The 26,224-nt window shown below is 42.2% G+C and overlaps 1 protein-coding gene across 1 annotated transcript in view; it reads right to left on the bottom strand.

Annotated features, from left to right (window-relative positions):
- Positions 1–386: 386 nt before the first annotated feature.
- IL12RB1 (interleukin 12 receptor subunit beta 1) overlaps positions 387–26,224 on the bottom strand; it is a 162,818-nt gene continuing 136,980 nt past the window's right edge. Inside the window, exons 14-18 of the mRNA XM_083177930.1 lie at positions 25,923–26,078; positions 18,943–19,089; positions 12,387–12,480; positions 3,430–3,511; positions 387–2,055 (exon numbers count right to left, since the gene is read on the bottom strand). Coding sequence (XP_083034056.1) covers positions 1,690–2,055; positions 3,430–3,511; positions 12,387–12,480; positions 18,943–19,089; positions 25,923–26,078 — 845 coding nt within the window. The 3' untranslated portion in view covers positions 387–1,689. The remainder of the gene's footprint in view (positions 2,056–3,429; positions 3,512–12,386; positions 12,481–18,942; positions 19,090–25,922; positions 26,079–26,224) is intronic.

The following is a 26,224-nucleotide window of genomic DNA, read 5'->3' as shown; positions in this document are numbered from 1 at the left end:
GGTGAGCTCGAAGCGTGGCGAGCGTAGCGAGCCCCGTGAGGGTACGCGGATTACTTTACATGTATTCCGCGTCCCCTCGTGGGGCTCGCTGCACTCGCCACGCTTCGGGCTCAGTGGCTCACTGCGCTCACCACACTATATAAAATCAACTCCACACTGACGCTGATAGTGGGGGTATGAAAAGGTCGGCGGATGCGTTTCCGCTGTGCCTGCCAAGCTTCGGGGTGACGTGGATAGTGGTGGTGTTTTAGGTGTTTTACCATATGAACTACTGAGATCGCATATCTCACATCTCATCTCACATCTCACGCCATAAAAAAGGGCCATGCGATGCGATTTCACTCAGGGTGCAGTGAATAAATTAACTAAATTAACTACTAAGCGTATGTAGGAAATCTGGGTGCCCTGCTAGGAAACAAATACCCAAATATCTCTCCCTTTCTGATTCTCACACCCTTTTACATTTGGCCCATTTATGTGAACTGTTCAGTTAATGTCTTTTTCTTTATCTATACCATACTACTTTTATTATGAATGTTTTGTATTTATAAGTACTGGTTTGTGTCTTATTGAAAATATTTCAATAAAAAGTTTGAAAGAAAAAACCTGTTCCATCCAACATTTACCTGTCCCAGATATTTTAACTAGAGATGAACGATTACTCATTTTTTTTCACCAGACTAGTGCAAGTTTGCATTTGTGTTACTTGATGTCCACAACCTGTGACAACCAGGTTGTCAATGAGATGCGGTTTTTGAGTTTTGAACATTACCATTACCACAAACAGCTTATCTTTAACCCATTGTTGTGCACTTTGCAAATATCACCCAAATATAACATGGAATTTTTTAACCAAAATAAGCTAATAAGAAGTTTCTAAATGCCTAATTAATACTTAGGCAGGGGTAGATCCTAGGGGTTCTGTACATTTGTACCATACTATTATACTATTATATATCGATGATTCATAATGTTGAAAAATATCTTAATTTTACATTATTCTTTTATGCTAATAACAGAGCTACCACATACTTTAGCTATGAGTTAAAAACAAATAAATAAAACTAGTCTCCCATGGAAAAGGATTGTAGTGAAATATTGTACAATAAAAAGACAGCAGGAATTTGCAGAACTGCAGGGCAATTCAACACCGATTGGACGAGGCCGACAGGGGGAGGGAACTCTATGAACTCTATGTTGTGATGTCACATATCCTCCCCTTAAAAAACCTGGGCATGCTTGATTTTTTTTGTGACACTCTTAGAAATTGGCAGGTTACTACCCCCAATTGGCAACTTTTTGTCTGTCAAATTGCTAGTGGATCACGACAAGATATTTTCACTATTTCTGTCACTATTTTTGTCCATCATTTGATCATCGAAAGGACTATCAATTCCCACATCAGTGATCAACTCTGAAATGGGCACAAAATCATCACTTATCCAATGCACTGTGCAGTTTAGGCAGGTAGATAGAGGTCTATGTACATTACTAAGCCTTGGAGAGAGATAAAGGGTAAGTAGATAAAATATCAGCCATTCAGCTCATAACTGTCATTAATCAAACACAGCCTGTAACATGCAGTTAGGAGCTAATTAGCTGGTACTTTATCTCCATCCACTCTATCTCTCTCCAAGGGTACATTGACCCCTGAAGTACAGTTAGTGTACAGTTTACCTGGAGTATCAACTAAGATTCTAAAACGGATGTCATATCGTCATTGCGTACTAGCAAGGCATCAATTTCTTTTGGCAGCGCAACCTGATTAGCTAACTCATCTTTTAGTTTTCCAAAGAACTGAAGAATGGTTTCCTTTTCATTTCCTGGAGTTGTTGGTGCCATTTGCTTCCTGTATTCAAACTGGAAATCTGTCTCAGCTTCAGTCATTATTGCATGGTCATTGTCAGACAGCTGTTTGGTGATAACCAAATCTGTGATCTCAGTATTCTTGACAGCCACCTTGCTAGCTTCAGACAGCCCAGTGGTCTCTATCATCAGTGGCTCCTCATTCATATCTTCATTACTGGTATCAATAAGGTGCTTTGGGCTCAAAATCTAAAAGAGCAGTTATAAAAATGTATTAATTTCAGGTTCATACTAATTATATTAACATGCAGTGGTGTAACAATAGCCCCGCAGAGAGGCGCTGAGCATGTGTGGGCGCCAGGGGTCTGCAGGGCTATTGATGCGTTTCCCTAGCCCTTCCTTACCCCACTGGCGCTGCTTGCTGTTGCCGCCGCAGATCTACTTCCTATAGATTGTAAGCTTGCAGCAGGGCCCTCTAACCCCCAATTATGTTTGTTGTTACCCAGTTTTATTTTATCACTGTCTACTATTGTAAAGTGCAATGGAATCTGCTGCGCTATATAAGAAACTGTAAATAAATAAATAGTGCTTCAAGTTGTCTGCAGTCCCGGCTCTCCTTCTGGCTGGCTCATGATAATGGCAAAAATAGCTTTCACAAAATGTCCGCCCCCGTACAGCAAACACTTTTGAGAATGCTAGAGGAGGCTCCTTTAGCATCCTCAAATAGTGTCTGCTGTAAGTGGTCGGACATTTTGTAAAAGCTATTTTTGCCACTATCAGGAGCCAGCCAAGTAGATCCGGGCTGTGGGTCCCTGCCAAACACCCGGTGGTGGAAAGTGGTGCCAGCGGGGTGAGGCAGGGTTGGGGGAGGGCGGGCTTTATTGTACTGGGGGGGGGGTGGTTTTATTCTACCGGGGGGGGGGGGGTGCTGCAGATAATTCTGGCAGGGGGGCACTGTAATTGTAGTTACACCACTGTTAGCATGTTGAAGCTTTTCAATACTAACAGTAGTATACATGTATTTACCTATCCTCCTGCATTCTGCAGGAAACTCCCACTTAACAGCAGAGTCCCCCGCAGCGCTAAGAACTTATAGAAAACTTCTGCCTCAATGAAGTTGGGATGCAGACACCCATATTCCCCACTGCTCTGGCACTAATATAACATGTGTGGGGCAGCACAGCATCTGATCAGAGATGCCACAGGGGGAGGAAGCAGCAAACACATGGGGGTAAATTTACTAAACCTTCTAAAAATGAAAAAAGATGTTGCCAATAGCAACCAATCAGATTCTGGCTATCATTTTTCTATTGATAATCACGTTTCCAAGTTCCTCAGCGCTGATGTACTTGGAAGCGCGATTACTGCAGTGAAAAACACCTGGGAGAGAAACAAGGACCATATGAAGTGTTCCTGCTAGCCAAAGAAGTTTTATATGTGACAAGCTCATATCACAGTGGTTGGATACCACTGTAAATGGAACTCCTTTAAGTGTTGAGTCGCTGTTTGTACTTATGGTGAAGGGATTCACTGTCAGATTACCTACATACTGCACTAGAAGTTCCCCATCTCACTGTAGAAGAACATGTTATTTCTAATAGTAGATCGTTATACAATACTTACATATTTATTATCGCTGGAAACACATGTTATTGCATTGCTGTTACTGGGATCTGGAAGTTCAGGGTACAAGCATTTGATGAGCCTGAAATATTAAAGTAGAAATGTTAGTAGGAACAAGTTTTAATTGTGCAGCCAGATTGCCACGCAGTGCAAACCATGGGTTATCGCACACTTACCTGTAAGCAAAATGCAAAAACTTCACATCTTGTGAGACTACCAGAAAAATCACACTGCTGCGGGGCGGCGCATCAGGATTGAATCTAGATCGAATGCAGTTTAATACTGCACGATTCTGACCAACTTTCTTTTCGATTTTGACAATTTTGACTATATAGTCAAAATCGAAGAGAAAGTCAGAATTGCACCGTGTGTACACAGCAATAGACCATACATGAAATCTTTTGGGATTCTTTATCTGTTTCTAGGGTTTCATACTCCCAGTCACAATCCCTCTTGGCTGCCTGTTACTACAGAAGAAATTTTGCATGCAGTTTTCAAATTTAGGGTCTAATTCAGACCTGATCGCTGCTGTGATAATTTGCAACCCTTTTGATTGTCGGATGACATGCGTGTAGGTCATAGCGTGCATACATGTGGCGAAACTGCACCAAAAAACATAAATGAATGGATTTGCACTCCGCTCGCACCTTTACAGGTACTCCATGGATTTTTCTACAGGACAAGGGGACTGGCCTTAGGGGGACCTAAGGCAGGTGAGTGTATGTATGTTGTATGTATGTGTGTATGCATGTATGTTAATAAAGTGTAACTTTTGATGGTGTGTGTTTTTTAAGCATTAATCATGCTGTGGAACTACAAGTCCTAGTGGGGCCTTTAACCCCTTCCCGACATTTGACGTACATTTACGTCATGGCCGGGATGTACTTCCCGACACATGGCATAAATGTACGTCATGACTTTAAACTGTCACTGCGTCTAGAGACGCAGTGACAGAGGGACGATGTCTGCTGTCCCTGACAGCAGACATGTCCCTGCATGCCCAGGGGGGGCTGCGATGCCGCCCCCCCGTCGGCGATCGCTGTGATTGGCTGTTCAGTGTGAACAGCCATTCACAGCGTTTTCCTGTGTTACCAGCGAATCAGACGCTCGGTAACACAGGTGTCAATCACCGCCGGGCGTCAGGGGGAATGAGGGGGTCATCGGTGACGACGACACCTCACCCCACCTGCCCCCAAGGCTGTGATTGGTCCGTGGGACCCACGGACCAATCACAGCCAAGGCGCGACATTTAAACTAACGGTGACTGCGCTGCAGACGCCATTCCGGTCTGGAATTGCGTGCAGAGCGGTCACCGTGCCTATCTGCCGTGATACTGACCTGATCCTTGCAAATACTTACCTGATCCTTGCAAATACCTTACCTGATCACCTGATCACTGCTTGTAGCGTGCTGGATGCTTCCTGGATCTGACTTCTTGTGACTTCCTGCTGCTGCTGCAGTGTGATAGAGAGATAGAGAGTGATAGATAGTGATAGATAGTGAGAGATAGAGAGATAGAGAGATAGTGATAGAGAGTGCTATATTTTGTGTCTGCTACCCCCCCTTTTTGGGGCTGCAGGGTTTTTTTTTTTATATATATAACTGTCAGTGCTGCTGCTGCAGTGTCATAGAGTGATAGATAGTGATAGATAGTGAGAGATAGAGAGATAGTGATAGAGAGTGCTATATTTTGTGTCTGCTACCCCCCCTTTTTGGGGCTGCAGGGTTTTTTTTATATATATATAACTGTCAGTGCTGCTGCTGCAGTGTCATAGAGTGATAGATAGTGATAGATAGTGAGAGATAGAGAGATAGAGAGATAGTGATAGAGAGTGCTATATTTTGTGTCTGCTACCCCCCCTTTTTGGGGCTGCAGGGTTTTTTTTTATATATATAACTGTCAGTGCTGCTGCTGCAGTGTCATAGAGTGATAGATAGTGAGAGATAGAGAGATAGATAGAGAGAGATAGTGACAGAGAGTGATAGAGAGTGCTATATTTTGTGTCTGCTACCCCCCCTTTTGTGCTGATCAGTATATCTGTGCTGATCAGCAACTTTTTGGGGGTGCAGGGGTTTTTTTTTTATATATACCTGCCAGTTGCACTGTCAGTTGCACCAAAGATTGTGCACCTGCTGCCCCTCACTGGTAATCAGTGTCGCATCACTGATCACCTTTTTTTTTTTTTTTGAGCGTGCTGTGGGGTCTTTTTTTAATTTTTTTTTATCACATTTTTTTGATCAAATTCCTGTTGCCTTTGAGCGCTGTTCAGTGACGGATGTTACTGACCAACATCTGTGCTCAATTTTTGGCGCAGGACCTTTTTTTTTTTTTTTTCTGCACTACATACACACTACACACTACATACTACATTGAAATAAAGTTTGTACCCCCCCTACACTATACACGTGTTGAAACATTTCACTACCAGAAACACAAAAATAAAAATGGCATCCCAAATGTCATCCCAAATGTCCTCCCAAATGTCATCCCAAATGTCATCCCAGTCATCCAGAAGAATGTATTCAGCGGAGGAGGCATATGCCATGCTTGCCTCTGACTCTGACACAGCCAGTGAGGCAAGCGGGGAATTTGAAGGATTCATCTTAAGCTCCTCTTCCTCCTCTAGTGATGAGGGACCCCCTCAAAGACGCCCCCGTAGAGCAGCTGAGACCCCCCCCCCAATAATTGATCTCGTATGGACCCCACCACCAGACAATTTTGAGCCCCAGGTTCCTGAGTTTTTGGCCATCCCAGGAATCCAATTTGATTCCACAGGTCTCAGAGAAATTGACTTTTTCAAATTATTTTTCTCTGATGATTTTATAAATTTAATGGTGGACCAAACTAATTTATATGCCCAGCAGTTTATTGCTCAAAACCCCACGTCATCATTTGCTAGGTGGACCCCTGTAGATGCAGTAGAGATGATGACGTTTTGGGGTCTGGCGTTTCATATGGGCATAGTAAAAAAGCCAGAAATTAGGCAATATTGGAGTACAGATGTTCTGTACAGCACCCCACTTTACCGTATGGCCATGACCCGGAATCGTTTTGAGTTAATCCTTAAATTTTTGCATTACAACGATAATGCACAGTGCCCACCCAGAGATGATCCCACCTTTGACCGGCTATTCAAAGTCAGGCCGGTCATTGATCACTTCAGTGCCAAATTTGAAGAGATGTACATCCCAGATAAATTCATTTGCATAGACGAGTCCCTTATACATTTTAAAGGAAGGGTTAAATTCCGCCAGTACCTTCCCAGTAAGAGGGCAAGGTATGGCATAAAAATGTATAAGCTGTGTGAAAGCACCTCAGGGTACACCCACAGGTTTAGGGTATATGAAGGGAAGGATTCAAGAATTGAACCGCCAGAATGCCCCCCCTCCCTCGTAGGTGTTAGTGGAAAAATTGTCTGGGATTTAGTGCACCCCTTCCTGGATAAAGGTTATCACCTCTATGTGGATAACTTTTACACCAGCATCCCCCTGTTTAAGGCCCTTGGTTCAAGAGGTACAGCAGCTTGCGGTACTGTGCGCAAGAACCAAAGAGGCCTCCCAAAAACGCACATTGCCCAAGTAATGAGAAGGGGTGAAAGCAGGGGAATATGCACCGAAAATATGTTGTTGGTCAAATATAAGGACAAGAGGGATGTCCTTATACTGACAACAATTCACGGAGACAGTACCACCTCCGTCCCTGTACGAGGTACCAGTACCCACACCTCAAAACCTAATTGTATCCTGGATTACAATAGGTACATGGGCGGAGTGGATCTTTCAGATCAGGTACTGAAGCCGTACAGTGCCCTGCGGAAAACAAAAATCTGGTACAAGAAGCTGGCCGTGTATATCATCCAGATGGCACTGTATAACGCTTACGTGCTATTCCGTTCTACCGGCCAGAGGGGGACATTTATGCACTTTCAAGAGGAAGTCATAAAGGGCCTAATATTTGGGAACCAGCAGGCAGAGGGCCCCAGTACTTCTAGTACTGGCCCCCGTATTGTACCAGGGCAGCATTTTCCTGATGAAATCCCCTCCACTGGAAAAAAGGGCAGGACACAAAAAAGGTGCAAAGTTTGCTATAAAAAGGGAATAAGAAAGCAAACTATTTTCCAGTGTGACATTTGCCCCGACAAACCCGGCCTATGTATAAAGGAGTGTTTTAAAATATACCACACATCTATGGATTTTTAGGTTCATCATTTCACCGTGCTTCGGGGGTCTTGCTAATGCCACATAGCACCCACCATTCATTCCACCAGAATCTGAGCCGCAAAATCCAAAAATCACTCCTTCCCTTCTGAGTCCTGCCATGCACCCAAATGGTATTTTTTGGTCACATGTGAGGCATTGCCGTACTCGGGAGAAATTGGGGCACAGATTTTGGGGTGCTTTGTCTCCTTCATTCCTTGTGAAAATGAAAAATTTTGAGCCAGAACTGCATTTTTGTGTAAAAAATGTAATTTTTCATTTGCACAGCCCAGTTGTATCAAAATTGGTGAAACCCCTGGGGGTTTGAAATGTACACTATACCCCTAGATGAATTCCCTGAGGGGTGTAGTTTGCAAAATGGGGTCACTTGTGGGGGGGTTCCACTTCTGAGTCCTGCCATGCACCCAACTGGTATTTTTTGGTCACATGTGAGGCATTGCCGTACTCGGGAGAAATTGGGGCACAGATTTTGGGGTGCTTTTTCTCCTTCATACCTTATGAAAATAAAAAATTTTGAGCCAGAACTGCATTTTTGTGTAAAAAAATTTAATTTTTCATTTTCACTGCCCAGTTGTATCAAAATTGGTGAAACCCCTGGGGGTTTGAAATGTACATTATACCCCTAGATGAATTCCCAGAGGGGTGTAGTTTGCAAAATGGGGTCACTTGTGGGGGGCTTCCACTGTATTGGTGCTTCGGGGGTCTTGCTAATGCAACATAGCACCCACCAAAATTCCACCAGAATCTGAGCTGCAAAATCCAAATATCACTCCTTCCCTTCTGAGTCCTGCCATTTTTTGGTCACACATGAAGCATTGCCGTACTCGGGAGAAATTGGGGCACAGATTTTGGGGTGCTTTTTCTCCTTCATACCTTCTGAAAATGAAAAATTTTGAGCCAGAACTGCATTTTTGTGTAAAAAATTTAATTTTTCATTTTCACTGCCCAGTTGTATCAAAATTGGTGAAACCCCTGGGGGTTTGAAATGTACATTATACCCCTAGATGAATTCCCAGAGGGGTGTAGTTTGCAAAATGGGGTCACTTGTGGGGGGCTTCCACTGTATTGGTGCTTCGGGGGTCTTGCTAATGCGACATAGCACCCACCAACATTCCACCAGAATCTGAGCTGCAAAATCCAAAAATCAATCCTTCCCTTCTGAGTCCTGCCATGCACCCAACTGGTATTTTTTGGTCACATGTGAGGCATTGCCGTACTCTGGAGAAATTGGGGCACAGATTTTGGGGTGCTTTGTCTCCTTCATTCCTTGCGAAAATGACAAATTTGGAGCCAGAACTGCATTTTTGTGTAAAAAAATGTAATTTTTCATTTTCACTGCCCAGTTGTATCAAAATTGGTGAAACCCCTGGGGGTTTGAAATGTACACTATACCCCTAGATGAATTCCCTGAGGGGTGTAGTTTGCAAAATGGGGTCACTTGTGGGGGGCTTCCACTGTATTGGTGCTTCGGGGGTATTGCTAATGCGACATAGCACCCACCAACATTCCACCAGAATCTGAGCTGCAAAATCCAAAAATCACTCCTTCCCTTCTGAGTCCTGCCATGCACCCAACTGGTATTTTTTGGTCACATGTGAGGCATTGCCGTACTCGGGAGAAATTGGGGCACAGATTTTGGGGTGCTTTTTCTCCTTCATTCCTTGTTAAAATGACAAATTTGGAGCCAGAACTGCATTTTTGTGTAAAAAAATGTAATTTTTCATTTTCACTGCCCAGTTGTATCAAAGTTGGTGAAACCGCTGGGGGTTTGAAATGTACACTATACCCCTAGATGAATTCCCTGAGGGGTGTAGTTTGCAAAATGGGGTCACTTGTGGGGGGTTCCACTGTATTGGTGCTTTGGGGGTCTTGCTAATGCGACATAGCACCCACCAACATTCCACCACCAAAAATCACTCCTTCCCTTCTGAGTCCTGCCATGCACCCAACTGGTATTTTTGGTCACATATGAGGCATTGCCATACTCGGGAGAAATTGGGGCACAGATTTTGGGGTGCTTTTTCTCCTTTATACCTTCTGAAAATGAAAAATTTTGAGCCAGAACTGCATTTTTGTGTAAAAAAATGTAATTTTTCATTTTCACTGCCCAGTTGTATCAAAATTGGTGAAACCCCTGGGGGTTTGAAATGTACACTATACCCATAGATGAATTCCCTGAGGGGTGTAGTTTGCAAAATGGGGTCACTTGTGGGGGGGTTCCACTGTATTGGTGCTTTGGGGGTCTTGCTAATGCGACATAGCACCCACCAACATTCCACCAGAATCTGTGCTGCAAAATCCAAATATCACTCCTTCCCTTCTGAGTCCTGCCATGCACCCAAATGGTATTTTTTGGTCACATGTGAGGCATTGCCGTACTCGGGAGAAATTGGGGCACAGATTTTGGGGTGCTTTGTCTCCTTCATTCCTTGTGAAAATGAAAAATTTTGAGCCAGAACTGCATTTTTGTGTAAAAAATGTAATTTTTCATTTGCACAGCCCAGTTGTATCAAAATTGGTGAAACCCCTGGGGGTTTGAAATGTACACTATACCCCTAGATGAATTCCCTGAGGGGTGTAGTTTGCAAAATGGGGTCACTTGTGGGGGGGTTCCACTGTATTGGTGCTTGGGGGGTCTTGCTAATGCGACATAGCACCCACCAACATTCCACCAGAATCTGAGCTGCAAAATCCAAAAATCACTCCTTCCCTTCTGAGTCCTGCCATGCACCCAAATGGTATTTTTTGGTCACATGTGAGGCATTGCCGTACTCGGGAGAAATTGGGGCACAGATTTTGGGGTGCTTTGTCTCCTTCATTCCTTGTGAAAATGACAAATTTGGAGCCAGAACTGCATTTTTGTGTAAAAAAATTAATTTTTCATTTTCACTGCCCAGTTGTACCACAATTGGTGAAACCCCTGGGGGTTTGAAATGTACACTATACCCCTAGATGAATTCCCTGAGGGGTGTAGTTTGCAAAATGGGGTCACTTGTGGGGGAGTTCCTAACTTTTAGCATCTTATGGTGCCTAGAAACCTACATGGTGCCTAAAAAATAATCTCATAAAAAGGAGGCTCCAAAATCAAGTAGGTGCTCCTTCTATTATGAAGCCTGTGGTTTGGTCAACGTGCACACTAGGGCCACATATAGGATATTTATGAAAACAAAAGAATTGGGGGAATCCATTTTTAGTCACATTTCTCTAGTAAAATGTACTGTGTTCCTTAGAAAAATGTATTAAAATTGCAAATCTGCAAAAAAAATGAAATTTTGAAATTTCACCTACACTTTGTTTTAATTCCTGTGAAACACCTAAAGGGTTAACAAACTTCCAAAATGCTGTTTTGAATACTGTGAGGGGTGCAGTTTTTGAAATGGCATCATTTATGGGGGTGTCTCACATACAAGTCCCTCAAAGTCACATCAGAACTGAACTGGTCCCTAAAAAATTCAGTGTTTGAAATTTTCTTGAAAATTTGAAAATTTGCTATTCATATTGTAAGCCTCCTAGTGTCCAAAAAAATTAAAAGGAAGTTGAAATAATGATGGAAACATAAAGTAGACATATGGTCTATGTTAGTTATTAACCATTTTGAGTGGTATGATTATTTGTCTCACAAGCAGAAAGTTTAACATTTTGCAAATTGCTAAATTTTCCATTTTTTTCCGACATTTTGGTATTTTTCACAAAAAAACACAGACTGTATCGACGAAAATTTACCACTAACTTGAAGTACAATGTGTCACGAAAAAACAATCTCAAAATCACTGGGATAAGTAAAAGCAAAAAAAAGTTATCCCCACTTAAGTGATACATGTCAGATTTGAAAAAAAGGGCTCTGTCAGGAAGGCAAAAACATGCTGTGTCAGGAAGGGGTTAATGCCCTGCATGCTGGGACTTGTGATTTTCCAAGTCCTTGCATGTGGGAGAGGCTTTCTTGGACCTGTAGTTCCACAGTACAACCCATAACAATGTTATTTTATGTTATGTAATTTTGACAACAACTATCAACCCTGGAACCCACCACCTAAGGGTGCCAGCCAGGGATAGACCTGGCCTTCAGCCATAGACTGTGGAAGCCTAGGGGTTGACCAGCCAGGGTAATAATTCTTCTTTCGGGGACCTTGCATCAAAAGTGTCCCCCGGCTGTGGAATTATACAGATGGCTGTTGGAGTCTGGTGATGGTTCAAAAATATGGTGGACACCTACTTTTTTGTCCTCCATATTTTTGGAACCTGGGGCTTGATTTCGGCCATGATCTCTGGGCTGCAAATCTTCAGCGCCTTTTTTAAATTAAACTACTAAAGAAAGCATGCTCCCATTACTGAAAAATAACACCTTCACTAAACAATCGCACATTCCCGTTACTGAAAAAAATCACCAAAAAAGGGATTTCTGTCTTGTTCCACAAAATCACAAAAACACACTGTGCAATTTGATGCAATTATTTAGCTGTCTAAAAGATCTCACCCTATTACATCTCGACCCTTATGTGAGACATATTGCAAGTTTCGTTAGCAGTTTTGAAAAATTGTTTCAATGTTACTTATTTAATATTATATAATATATGTTTAATATATGTTAAATGTTAACATGTTTTAGAATTTGTGACCACCTCTCCCCAATATTTAGACATCTGGAATCTGCATAATGCTGCATTATAATCTTCCCAAAATGTCTGTATCCTACCCCCATTCTACCCACAAACCTGATTGGCTATATTCGTGCATCTTACCTTTTTACCACAAAACACTTGATTACTACAACAGCCAGCACTGCAAGACAGACCAGTGCAATTCTTCCAAAAATCCATATATTATCATTCAAATCTACAAAAAAATGGATGTAAATAATTTATATTTTATATGTGTCAATTATTATAATAATAATTATTATTATTATTAATAAAAATTATAATAATAATATGTATATAGAGCTGTTCTTCAGCAGTACAGTACTCATGTTAGCTTAACAAGCATTAAAAACAGAAAAAACTAAAGGAAAAACCTAGGGGGTTATTCTAGTCCATTCTTTCTGTCAAAATCCTTCTTAGATGGACAAAACCATGGCCCTTATTCTGGTTGGTGCGGTCGAGCCGCATATGCGGCTCTGACCGCACCAGACGAATCCCCGCCTACAAGACGGATCGGCACGGCCGTCCGTACACGGACGGCTGCCGATCCGCATGAAAATGGTGGAGGCGTACGCCTCCACCATGGTGGGAGCTGCCCCCTGCATTCGATGGTCGTCGACCATCGAAGGCAGGTCCGCACGCCGCGGCAGCTCCCGCAAGCTGAGACCACACGGACAATCGTCCGTGTGGTAGCTTGTATGGGGGCTGAAAGCTGACATCCGGCGACGTCAGCTTTCCGCCCCCATGAGTTGCGTCATGGCCTCATTACCATGCGTACGCCCCGCGTTTGCATGGGAACGCCCATGAAACGCGGGGCGTATACATAGGGAAATGAGGGCATGAAGCCCCTCACGCCCCTATACGCCCCCTTTGCGGCGTACAAACGCTATGTGCGGCGAATTCGCCTGCACATGCGCAGATTGACCTCTGCGCATGTGCAGACGGAAAACATCGGCGGTACGGCCGCACGCGGGCCGTACCGCACGAACCAGAATAAGGGCCCATGTGCACTGCGGGTGGGGCAGATGTAACTTATGCAGAGAGAATTAGATTTGGGTGGGGTTTTTCTTCAAAGTGAGATCTATATTGAAGTGTAAAATCATGCAGTCAGTATTTTCCCTGCACAGAAACAAAATAACTCACCCAAATCTAATTCTCTCTGCACATGTTACATCTGCCCCCCTGCAGTGCACATGGTTTTGTCCATCTAAGAAGGATTTTGTCAGAAAGAATGAACTAGAATAAACCCCCTAGTGCGCTATACCAATGTTTTCGCATTATTAATATTTTTTATGAATATAATAGAGGGGTCAAATTAACAGCGATTATTATTTTTTTGCCTGTATAATAAATTAATATTGAAAGCCTTTGTTATTAATAAGTATTTTGTCAAAGAACAAAATTTATCGTTAGGAAAAATACAAAAAAATTGAATGTGGTACAGTACATAACTGTACCACATTCACAGATTTTACAATGGTAAATAAATAGGGTAAAGGATAGACCAGGTGGCACTCAGAGGCTTAAGCAGTAATCTTATTTCGATTTACCACCAACATTTCAGGACTCAGGTGCTTGTTACCATGAAAGGACCGTTATTCCTGAAACATCAGTGGTAATTTTATGGGTCGCTTGTCGGATCTCACTCCGAGCTGCAGCTCTATCTCTATGCAGCCTGGAGGCTGTCTACCGTCGTGGGTTCCGGTGGTTGCCTAGCAGGGGCTTCCGCTTTCCTGGTTGCCTATCTACTCCTGGAAATACTGCTACCATCAACACTTCATCTGGGGATGAATATATTATTACCTGCTTCCTCTGGGCCTCTTGGTGATTGGTGGATCCTTCTAATAAATTCACTTCCAGCTGGCACATCCATGCTGGTTATAGTTTGTTGCTACATGCTTGACAATGGTCTTTTGTCCATGAGTCTACGTTTGTGAGTTGGGGATATTCTGTCTATCTGTATGTTAACCTTTACTACCTGACCTGCTGCTGCTGTTCCACAATCCTGCTAATCTGTACCATCTGGCCTGCTGGTGCTGCTCCAAAATTTGGCGAATCTATACCATCTGGCCTGCTGGTGTTGCTCCACAATCCAGCTAATCTTTATCAACTGTCCTGCCGTTGCTGCTCTGCAATCCAGCTAATCCTTACCACCTGGCTTGACTGTGCTGCTCTGCAATCCATCTAATCTGTACCACCTGGCCTGTCGGTGCTGCCCTGCAGTCTGGTTAACCTGGTTGTTCCATTAGAGTAACTACATACCATATTCTGAGCTACATACCACTATCCAAAATCACTCCAGCGATCTTCCTGTTTGTTATGATTAGCTGCTATAGCTTTAGAGCAAGAAATCTGGCTTCTGCTCAAGTAGTAGTGAATGTAGAAAGTTCTAAGGGAACAAAAGGGGTTGTCTCTTCAGTGGCGGAACTCCCGGAGGCAATGGAGTCATGTGCCGCCGGGCGCCAGCCTCAAAGGGGGCACTGGCTCCATTGCCTCCGAGTCCCAATGTTCCGCTGATCAGCCCTTGATTAGTGGTGCTGGTGGGGATGTCCCCCACCCCTTGCAGTCAGTGGCCGCGAAGCGGCACCGCGCAGCGCCCCCCTCCCCTGATCCACCCTGTCACCTGTGATGTCGCTGGCTGCTCACTGCTCCGTGGAAGGGCCTGACATCCGCCTGAGCTAGTGAGAGCCAGCGAAAGCGACGATGAGCCAGGAGGGAGGCAGGCCACAGCCAGCGCGGGTGAGCGAGCCACTGATGCAGCAGTAAGCCAGGACCTGGGAGCCGGGTAAGAGACACCCCCCCCTCCTCTCGCCGGGCGTCTTCATGTACTGCGCCCGGCTCTTGCCTGCTACCACCGACTTTCCCCTTCCCTTCTGCTGCACTGGATACTCTCGCAGGGCGTCCGCAGGCAAGATGAATGCTAGCGCCCCTCCAAGCCCCATACGTGTATGTATATGTATAAAAATATGTTGGGAGTTTTTTTGGGGGGGGGGGGGGGGGGGGGGCAGCACCGGCATTCATCTTGCCTCCGGGCCCCTGGGATGAACTTACGCCACTGTGTCTCTTATAAGAGATATAAGGTGCGCTGCTACCTGCTGCTGGTTTGGAGGATTGTCAGTCCTCTTGGTAAGAGCATAAACAAAAAAGTAAACCAGCACTGGCTAAGTTTCTCAAATTAATTGAATAATACACATGTATGACAGCTTAAAAAAAAAAATGTGTATATTTAATGCACATTTAATACAACATATATGAAAAGCAATAAATAAAATTAAAATTAGTTGTTTTGCCTCTGACACAATAAAATAAATTGTAAGAATAGAAATGGTTCTTCTATATCAAGGATGCGTAATAATTACTGGAATGGACATATCTGAACATGTGCAACAGTAAATGTTGTTACCAGGTGGCCGTAAGTGGGAACTTTTTGGGGACATTTTGCCCCAGAACAGGTTCAGGGCCTTATTCTAGTTCACTCTTTCTGACAAAATCCTTCTTAGATGGACAAAACCATGTGCACTGCAGGGGGCAGATGTAACATGTGCAGAGAGAATTAGATTTGGGTGAGTTATTTTGTTTCTGTGCATGGTAAATACTGGCTGATGTATTTTTACACTGCAATATAGATCTCACTTTGAAGAAAAACCCCACCCAAATCTAATTCTCTCTGCACAAGTAACATCTGCCCCACCTTCAGTGCACATGTTTTTTTCCATCTAAGAAGGATTTTGTCAGAGTGAACTAGAATAAGGCCCTAAGTTCCTGAATGATGTCATATTTAATTAAAGGTTCAGGAACGGAGTTCCTGATGAAAAATAGCACTTTATATATCTGTATCTATCTATCTATCTATCTATCTATCTATCTATCTATCTATCTATCTATCTATCTATCTATCTTACACTTTTATAGACCTGAAGACTTCTCCTAGATAAAAGACATATATATAGCCACGTGGTCTACCTTGATGGCACCGGGGCAGAGTTAATTGAATTCTTTGGCACTCGCCGCTCTTTGCCGGGGCATACACACTGGGTGGCATTGAGCTGAAAGCCGCTCAAACTTGCTGTTTTGAGCGACTTTCAGCTCAAAGTCGCCCAGTGTGTATGGGCCTTTAGACTGGTTCATTAATATACTTTAGCATAGTAAAAAAAAAAAAAAAAAAAGAGTACCAGCTTGTACTAGTGCAAATTTAATGACTTTGGAGGGAGAAAAAAATCCACGATAACTGTGATGGTCACAATTGTGAAAATTTTGTGGTTTCACCCAAAAGTGAAAACTTGGGGCAAAAAATCAGAATAAATCCCTTTTGTTTGCCCTTAATAGAATAGTGTACCTCTGTGTTTTCTAATGTCCAACTCTTTACTGAATGCTACAGTAAGTACAGTAAACAATGCATTACGCTCTATTATTTAGGTGCAGTATTTTAAACATTTCTGTTTATTGTCTTTAATTGTGGCAGTTTATTTTAAACATGAATTGGTCTGAAAAACAGTTTTACATCCCATATGCAGGAAACATGATTGGGCTGCATTTGAGCATATAATTATGCAAAAGATTAACATATTTAACTGTTAATTTATTGGCTAAAGTGCATTAAGCTGTAATAAACAAATAAATCTAACGTTAAGAAAAATAAAGAACATTGATTAAAAATAACAGGTTTCAAAGATGTTTCATATACAGTATTGTCTTCTTATTGTTTTATATGTTTTGTTTTGTTTTGAGTTCAGTTTTATACAAACCACTTATGATTGATGTCCACTATTATTAGACTGTTAAATTGGGTCAGTAAGCACATAAAAAGGAAATAAAGCATTGCTGATCAATCGTGCCTAGTAATTAAGGGCCTTATTTTGGTTCACTCTTTCTGACAAAATACTTCTTAGATGGACAAAACCATGTGCACTGCAGGGGGGGCAGATGTAACATGTGCAGAGAGAATTAGATTTTGGTGAGTAATTTTGTTTCTGTGCAGGGAAAATACTGGCTGCTTTATTTTTACACTTCAATATAGATCTCACTTTGAAATAAAACCCCACCCAAATCTAACTCTCTCTGCACATTTTGCATATGCTCCCCTGCAGTGCACATGGTTTTGTCCATCTAAGAAGGATTTTGTCAGAAAGAGTGAACCAAAATAAGGCCCTAAGGGTGTGGATCATTTGGTCTACAACAACTAGGTCAACAAGCATTGGATCGACACCACTAGGTCGACATGGGCAAAGCCACGGTCAAAAGGTCGACATGGGGTTTTTCACTGTTTTTTTAATATTTTTTTTACCCAAATGTCGACATGCTTCGGGCACACTACTTTATTCTATTTTATTCTGCTGCCACGCCCTAGTGGATGGTAGGGCATATCGACTCAGAAAACAGTAAAAAAAAAAAACATGTCGACCTTTTGACTGCCGACCTTGCCCATGTCGACCTAATGCTTGTGTCGCCCTAAACCCATGTCGACCCAATGCTTGTTGACCAAATGACCATATCCCGTAATTAAAACAGTGATTGGCATATACTGTATGTACTGCTGGACACCACTGATAGAATTAATAACTCTCAATAGCATATCCAGTAGATTTTGATATTATTTTCAATACACACAATATATCTGATTTTAGAATTCTGGCTTGACAGTTGCTGTGTCAAATTTTTGCATAGCATATGGGTGTGGATTGACTTGTCGACAGTGACCATGTTGACATTCAGAATGTCTTCATGGATATGTTGACATGATGAACTGTCAACAAACCATCCGTGGTTGAATAGTGGTCTCTTACCATATCTCATTGGCAGCTCCAGCTTCTCAGTAGACCTGTAATACTCTTACATTCCAATGAGTATCTCTCCCCCCAGTGTCAAATTGCCCACCTTGCTCTTCTGGCACATGCTCCCAGCATAGGGGATGCAAAACAGTTTTTCAGACAAATTCATGTTTGAAAGAAACTTCCACAATTAAAGCCAATAACCAGAAGTGTTTAAAATACTGTACCTAAATAACAGAGTGTAATGCATTGTTTACTGAACTTACAGTATCATTCAGTAAAGAGTTGGACATTAGAAGCAACAGAGGTGCACTATTCTATTAAGGGCAAACAAAGGGCAAACAAAAGGAATTTACCCAATATTCACAATTGTGACCATGAAAACGGGTCAGTTATCAGGGATTTTTTCTCCTGCCAAAGTTAGTAACTTTGCACTAGGACAAGCTGGTACTCTTTTTTACTATGCTAAAGTATATTAATAAACCACTCTAAGACGTCCTGGCTAATTTTAACTAGATTGGAGCTTATTCATACATTTTGTTTTTTTCATCTAAAAAGCGAAATTTTAGGTGTCTTGCCGGAATAGAAGATATTGATTTAGAGCAAAACACTTTTGCATGTTTCTTATTCAGGTCAAGTCACAACTTTTCCACACTAGCCGATTTTGAATATCTCAATTTCAACTTTTTCACTCCACCCTACTATATAACTCTCTCTCTCTCCAATATAATAAATGGCTACCACTGCTCCTCTACTTTACTGTGCACCAGTCTTTCCTAAAAAATGAGAACTGTATGAGCTAAGAAGGGGTTTTGTTTATATTTTCTTTTTTATATGCTATAAGTTATCTGACCTGTGATGATAATACAGCTCTCACTTTGGACTATTACCTGTTTCAGGGCTAGATACAGATTTAGAACTGCTTCCAGTTTGTTCTCCATAGGCAGTCACTCCTTTAACCTCAAAGGTATAATTGAATCCCAAAGGCAAGTCTTGCACAAGGTAAGAAGTCACAGATGAATTTTCTGAAATTTCTCCTTAAGACAGTCATAATATTTAATTAGAGGTATTACAGTAAGATACATATGCAGCTTATAAATACTGAATGTTGCTTCATTAATTGTTTATATTATTTTTATGTTGTTTTCAAATATCACAACTTTCTGGGCAAGATGTACTTAGTTTTGAAAAGTGATAAAGTGGAGAGTGATAAACCACCAACTGATCGGCTCCTAGCTGACATTTTTCAAACCCAACCTGTAACATGGCAGTTAGAAGCTGATTGGCTGGTTGTTTATCACTCTCCATTTGATCACTTTTCAGGCTTAAAGTGCTCATACAAGGTGCGATTAACTCCGTGCTTTTAGTACTAGATTGTATCTAGTACAAAAAGCATACAATGTACTACAGCACAGTGCTTTTTGTACTGGATACAATGCAATCTAGTACTAAAAGCACGGGCTGCACAGACATTATGTGCTGTGCGATGGATCATTACTAGATTGTAAGCTCATTCGAGCAGGGCCCTCTTCCCTCCTGTTGTCAAAGCCCACTTCTCTTCACTCACAGCTCTCCTATACTCCAACACTCTGTGACCATCTTCGTCTGCATACTCATCTCCATCATTGGCCTCAAGCCTCTTATAGTATGTTGATTGAGTCCTCACTACTTATATTCAAGCTGTAATGTGTATTGAACTGTGGCGCTCTTTATTTGTACTGTATTTTTGTTATTTATTCAATGTTATGCCAAGTTGTGTCTCCCTGTACTGTTCCTTTGTACGGCGCTGCGAAACACTTGTGGCGCCTTATAAATAAAATAATAATAATCACCACACTGCCCTGTCGCACCATGTATGGGCACCTAAAGTACATCTGACCCCATGGCTGAACCAGTATAGATCTTAAGGTGACCATGCACTAGTACAATTTTTCCCTTTTCTACACGATTTTGACACATCGAGCTGATAAATCGTGTGATAAGTGCCAAATCATCTTCAAATCATATAATTGTGATTCTGATACAGAGCATGGTCCCCTGCATCGTACGTCGTATCCGGAGATTGTCACCGCTGCACCAAGGATTCATTGTGTTCTGGCCGGTGAATAGGATCGTATGCGATACATCATATGCAAACTGACCGCATACGTTGTATCACATGATCTAGCTGCGCATCATTTAAAGAGGTATCGCATGCTATACCTCACCTTAGTGCAGGGGTTCCCATACTTTTTTAATTCACAGCACCCTAGAGCATCAACATTTTTTTCAAGGCAATCAATTTTATTTATACATTATCCTTATGGTGTTTGCTTCTATTTGTCCACATATGTTATGACTGACTGCCACTAGCAGTGGTTTTGCCTGTTATATTGACCATAAATAATTTGAATTAGTCTTGAACACCAACCTAAGGCACCCCTGCAAGTGTCCTGAGGCACCGCAGGGGAACCACTGCCTTAGTGTATGGATGTCTTAACACTTATTTCCTAGTATCAAAATCCTATTTGTCTAGAAAACCGTGCCTCTTATCTCTCACTGATTTTAAAATCCAATTTTATGTTTGGCGATATTTCCATTAGGCAGAAATATTGTCCGTTTTCATCAAGAGGTCACATTTCCATTCAACCTATTCAATGTCAGGTCCGTCAGCCAAAGCGGCCGCAGATTGTCAAAAATGCAGAATCGGCTTTTTAAAAAGTCAAAACTGCATAGGCGAGTCCCAGATGACCGATAGTTAAGGCTGTCGGATATATTGGGCAGGTTTGAATACCATATTTGCCTGCGTATAAGACGACTTTTCCCCCTGAAAAACATGCCTCCATGTGGGGGGTCGTCTTATACGCCGGGTGCACTTTGTTGGGATACCCATAGGGGTACACTTTTATACATTTTGCACTCTCTCCTCCGCCCCCCCCTTCTTATGCATACCTTGATACTCCAAATCAGTATGTCGTTAACTATATGAATAATAACAATATCATTAACAATATATCATTCATATAATCTAGTGTGTACACTCAATATCATTAACAATGTGCGCTACCATGCATTGTTAATCCCCCCCCCCCCTTTGTATTTGCTACACGCCCATTGTCAACTATATTGTCAACAAGGCATGCTAGCAGCAGGCGCAGGTGATGTCACCGAATGACTTAGTTAACAATATCGTTCAGTGTGTATGCACTAAATCATTTGCCTAGGCACCACTGATATCAGTAACGATATCGGCGCTGCCTCAAATCGGCCAGTATGTATGTAGCTGTGCTTCCTCGTCATAGTTTAGCTTACTTCTGCTTTATTATGTTCAGTAAATAATGTTAATAAGGGTATATTTCATCTGCGTTGCATTGGAAACTAGTATAGATTATGGTAACCCACTGAGATTAGATTTGTTCATGTGTCCTGTCCTCTCTTCTGTCTTCTGTCTGTTAGTTTACTCCTGGGAGGGATTCGGTATGAAAGCCCGACGGTCAAAATCCTGAATGGGTCATAATACCGACAAGGACAAAATCCCGACATTTAAAATCCCGACATTTAAAATCCCAAAAAGGACAAAATCCCAACATTTAAAATCCTGACAAGTTCAAAATACTGACATTTTTCACTGTTGAAACAGTCAACATGACTTTGTGTCGACAGGTCGCGAGGTCCACATGGATTTTTTCACCGCGAGGGCTGGCTCGAACCTTTCCATACCCCCACTATCCACGTCGGCGTGGAGTTGATTTTAGATTCGCTCGCCACCGAGCCCCGCGAGGGGCCGCGGATTACATGTGAAGTAATCCGTGCGCGCTCGCCACGCTTCGGGCTCGGGCCACACTATCTAAAATCAACTCCACTTCGACGTGGATAGTGCGCTCGCCACGCTTCGGGTGGCCGTTGATAGTGGGGGTGGCGTTAACAATGGGGGTGCATTTAACACAGTAATCACCCATCAGGGTGCCTGTACAATCGGGTCCAATTTGGTCGCATTGCATGCGAACGCATGCAATCGGATCGCATGCGATGCGACCAAAACTATGTCGTACGATGGAAATCTTAAGCGCCCAGATAATACACACGTAGCCTATTTTATTCTCCCACCACGCTCTAGTGGATGGTAGGGCATGAAATACCACCTGTCGGCACGTCGGCTCAAAAAACAGTGAAAAAAACCATGTCGACCTGTCGAACAGTTGTTGACTGTTTCACCTGTACATTCTATATGTTGGTATTTTGACCTTGTCGGGATTTTAAATGTCGGGATTTTGTCCTTGTCAGGATTTTTACCCATTCTGGATTTTGACCCTATCGGGAATTATATTGTTTTAGATACTGCAATAATTAATAAGCAAAATTTTAATTTTGTAGCTGCCCATTAATTATCACACTTGTAGCACCACAAATCCCTTCTAAAATCCTTATTCGGACACCCAAGCCATGAATTTTTTGCACTTTTAACGCTCTCCTCTTCAAGACTTACTTGCCTACCTGACCCTCTCCATGTGGGAGAAAATGCTCTGTTCCTGGACTTCCCTGGTACTGTATGATTGCCATCAACTGTGGGGAGCAAGGTAATTGATAAGAAAGGTGTTTGATCACAGGTGATGGCAACCAAACATTACCAGGGTAGTCCAGGAACAGAGCATTTTCTCCCACATGGAGAGGGTCAAGTAGGCAAGTATGCTTCAAGATGCATAAAGCTAAAATGTTACCACATGCAGCATTCACATCTAATTTTTCTATAGGTCAGCCATAGTACAGAGCAGTGCTTAAAACAATTGGTTTCTCCACAATGCTGCCATGTATGTGCTGTCTGCTGACATGTGATGTGATGACCTTCTGCAGTAACTTGCTGTGGTCCTGTCATTAATTTTATTGTCTGATAGGGTCCCGGAGCAAATTAGTTTGAGGACTCCTGAACTAGGGTATTGGCATGTCTTCATTTTAACCTTGTTTTCCATATTTTAATTGATACTTTTAATGACAATTCTTCTTCAGAATGATGCTATTTTTGGGAATTTATATATTTTTACTAAATATCACAGCAAAATGCAGAATCTATGTAAAACCTGTTTGATCCACTCGTTGAGGATTTGCACTTCACCAGTGGTTCCTAACCCTGGTGTACAAGTACCCCTAACAGTGCACATTTTCCAGGTCACCCGGCAGGTGCTCAGGTGAACTCATTGTTCAGACACATTTTAAAAGATCTACTTGTGGAGCTAATTATTTCACTTGTGATTCTGTGTGGAGACCTGAAAAACATGCACTGTTGGGAGTACTTGAGGACCAGGGTTGGGAATCACTGCACTAGAAAACACCCTCACCATCACAACCACCACCGCTTAGCTTCATTAGCTTTGTTATCTTGTTTAATAATTTCCTTATATGGTAGTAAATAAGTTTTAAAAGTTTTTTTCTTTGCAGACTACCTGGGCCTATGTAAATCTACCAGGTGATTCTAATAGCACTTTTTGTCATTTGCATTCTAAATTACAGGTATTTCTTCATTTTAAGCCCTTAAAATTGAGGAATATAACTCACTGCTTCCCTGTTTGTGTCTTAAATGACCAATCATCCATTCATCGCTGATCAGATGGGACAATTTAATACATCATTTTCCGGTGGAAGGGCAGTTTGTTTGACTGCAGATATCGCCATTATCTGGAAATAGATTTCTTAGCCTTCAATGGTATAAAAACCTAGAGTCCCAACTTTCAGGAGGTGCTGGGGACTTGGGGATCAGAGATCCGGACCCAGAGCAATCCATTGACAAAAATATAAAACTGTACACCAGACGTTTGGAGCTGGAGCAGGGACCGGCTGATATCTCTGGTTCTGGGCATGATAGAGACAAGCTGCTAGTGTTGACAGAAAGGGGAGAGTCCCAGCTTTTGGAATATACTCTCAGAAAAGCTCTAAGTCAGCGAAAACCATATTTAATTAGAAACTCATTAGATATGCACATATCTAATGAGCCACTAATTAAATATGCACATATTTCATGAACGGCTCCGCTATTTCCCATTCGCGGCAGGGACCCCCACCGATGAAATTACAATCTCCTAATGGACTTTCCTCCACGTCCTCCTCCTGAGCACTGATGCGCTGCCCGGATCCCCAGTGCCCCTGCTGTCTGTGCACCAGCCTCCTCCTGCATGATGCTTTCAGCAATCAGTCTGGGACCTGCCGACTATGCCCGCTGCCTACCATGCTGCCCCGCTGCCCAGATGCAAGGTACCAGCTGCAAGGTGCCAGGGGAGAGGGGGTGAGCAAGCTACCAGGGCAGGGGGGGAGTGGGGGACCAGGGCAGGGGGGAGGGGGTACCAGGGCAGGGGGGGAGGTGGTACCCGGGCAGGGGGGAAGCGAGGGTACCAGCTGGCAGGTATGGGGGGGGGGAGGACAGGTACCAGGGGAGGGGGAAGACTAGTGTAGGATATTAAATACCGTTTAAGAGGCATTCCCACTGCTTAAAAACGGCTTTGAAATGTGTAGGACTCTGCTTTTTAAACGTGTTGAAATACCGGTTATCTTTAACCGGTAAATCAACTCTGGCGCTTTCCCACTGCAGCCTTAAACATTTAGAAAGGGGGAAAAAACGGAAATATACCATTTAAGACCTGCAGTGGGAAAGGGGCATCAGTGTAATATGATAAAGAAGATACTGTTTCAGTGTGTGTTTTTTCCTGTCTTACAGGACTATAATGATCATCCAGTACAGCGATAAGTAATAGTAAATACAAAAAAACAGATGAGTGCAATTGTATCAATGATAAGGTGTAACATACATGCTCATACCCTCATTATAGGACAGTGTATAACAATCTTTGTGTTACAGCACTAAGGGCCTTATTCTAGTTCACTCTTTCTGACAAAATCCTTCTTAGATGGACAAAACCATGTGCACTGCAGGGGGGCAGATGTAAAATGTGCAGAGAGAATTATATTTGGGTGAGTTATTTTGTTTCTGTGCAGGGTAAATACTGGCTGCTTTATTTTTACACTGCAATATACTGTAGATCTCACTTTGAAGTAAAACCCCACCCAAATCGAATTCTCTCTGCACAAGCTACATCTGCCCCACCTGCAGTGCACATGGTTTTGTACATCTAAGAAGGATTTTGTCAGAAAGAGTGAACTAGATTAAGGCCCTAAGTGCCAGGGTGGAGTCATTCCACCTGTCCCACTTGGAAGTGCAACTATTATTGGAAATGCAATATATATTATTTCTATGTAATTGCCACAACCTAATTAACCTATTTAGTTATTTATTCATTAGTATATTAAGTTACAATTTAAAATTAGGAACAAAAGCATTATAGCGCAGTAAAAACAAGACTGGGGAATAACAGACAGACAAAAAACAATAATACCCCATATACACCAAAATCCCAGGTTTTTAAAGATGAATGCGCATCATCCCAGGATTATGGTATGTCTGAAAGGGTCAACCAGGGTGTTAAAACACAGGCCTCTGACCCTTCTTTTTACCTGGGTTGAGGACCCTGGATTTACAAACCGGGTTGACCCTATCAGACATAAGAAAAACCTGGGTTTTTCAGCAAATTACCAGGCAGAACTGCTTCACCTGGTAATTTGTTGCTGTAAGTGTGAAAGGGTGCAAGCTGCACCTGGGAAAATGACCCAGCAATCAAAATGCTGGGTAATTCTCCGGTAGAAGGAGTATCAGAGGGCCCTGCTTTCAAGCTTACACTCTATAGGATTTAGTTTGTCTTTATATTACTGTACTTTTACTTTTTAAAATCATTAGTCTGATTCTTATATTTAATACAATTTTAAAGAAGTGTAGATTGTATCAACTTCAATACACCACCTACTGTAATTAACTGAATCAGTATATAAATCAAAAAATATAGTCACCCACCTCTTGAGATATTTGTCTTATGGTCTATAAGGTTTATAGCCCAATGTTTTAAAAGATGTTGACATTCACAAAGATCAAATGGATCCCATTTTAGGAGAACAGAGTGATCAGTGACATTTGCCACAGTCAGGTTTCCGGGTCCTACAGTCAAAGAAGCTGAGAAACAATAATATAGATTTGAATAAATTACTCATATTAATATAAAGAAGTAACTACCAAAAAATAGTGTAAGGCAAGAGTATGACTAAATGAAACAAATTAAAGAAATTAACTGATGCTGTCTTTTGCTGGAAAATCCAACT

Source organism: Crinia signifera, chromosome 1 (assembly GCF_055691185.1).
Source record: "Crinia signifera chromosome 1, ASM5569118v1, whole genome shotgun sequence".
Taxonomy (NCBI): domain Eukaryota; kingdom Metazoa; phylum Chordata; class Amphibia; order Anura; family Myobatrachidae; genus Crinia; species Crinia signifera.
The sequence above is the reverse complement of the archived record's forward strand: the minus strand, read 5'-3'. Positions and strand labels throughout refer to the sequence as shown.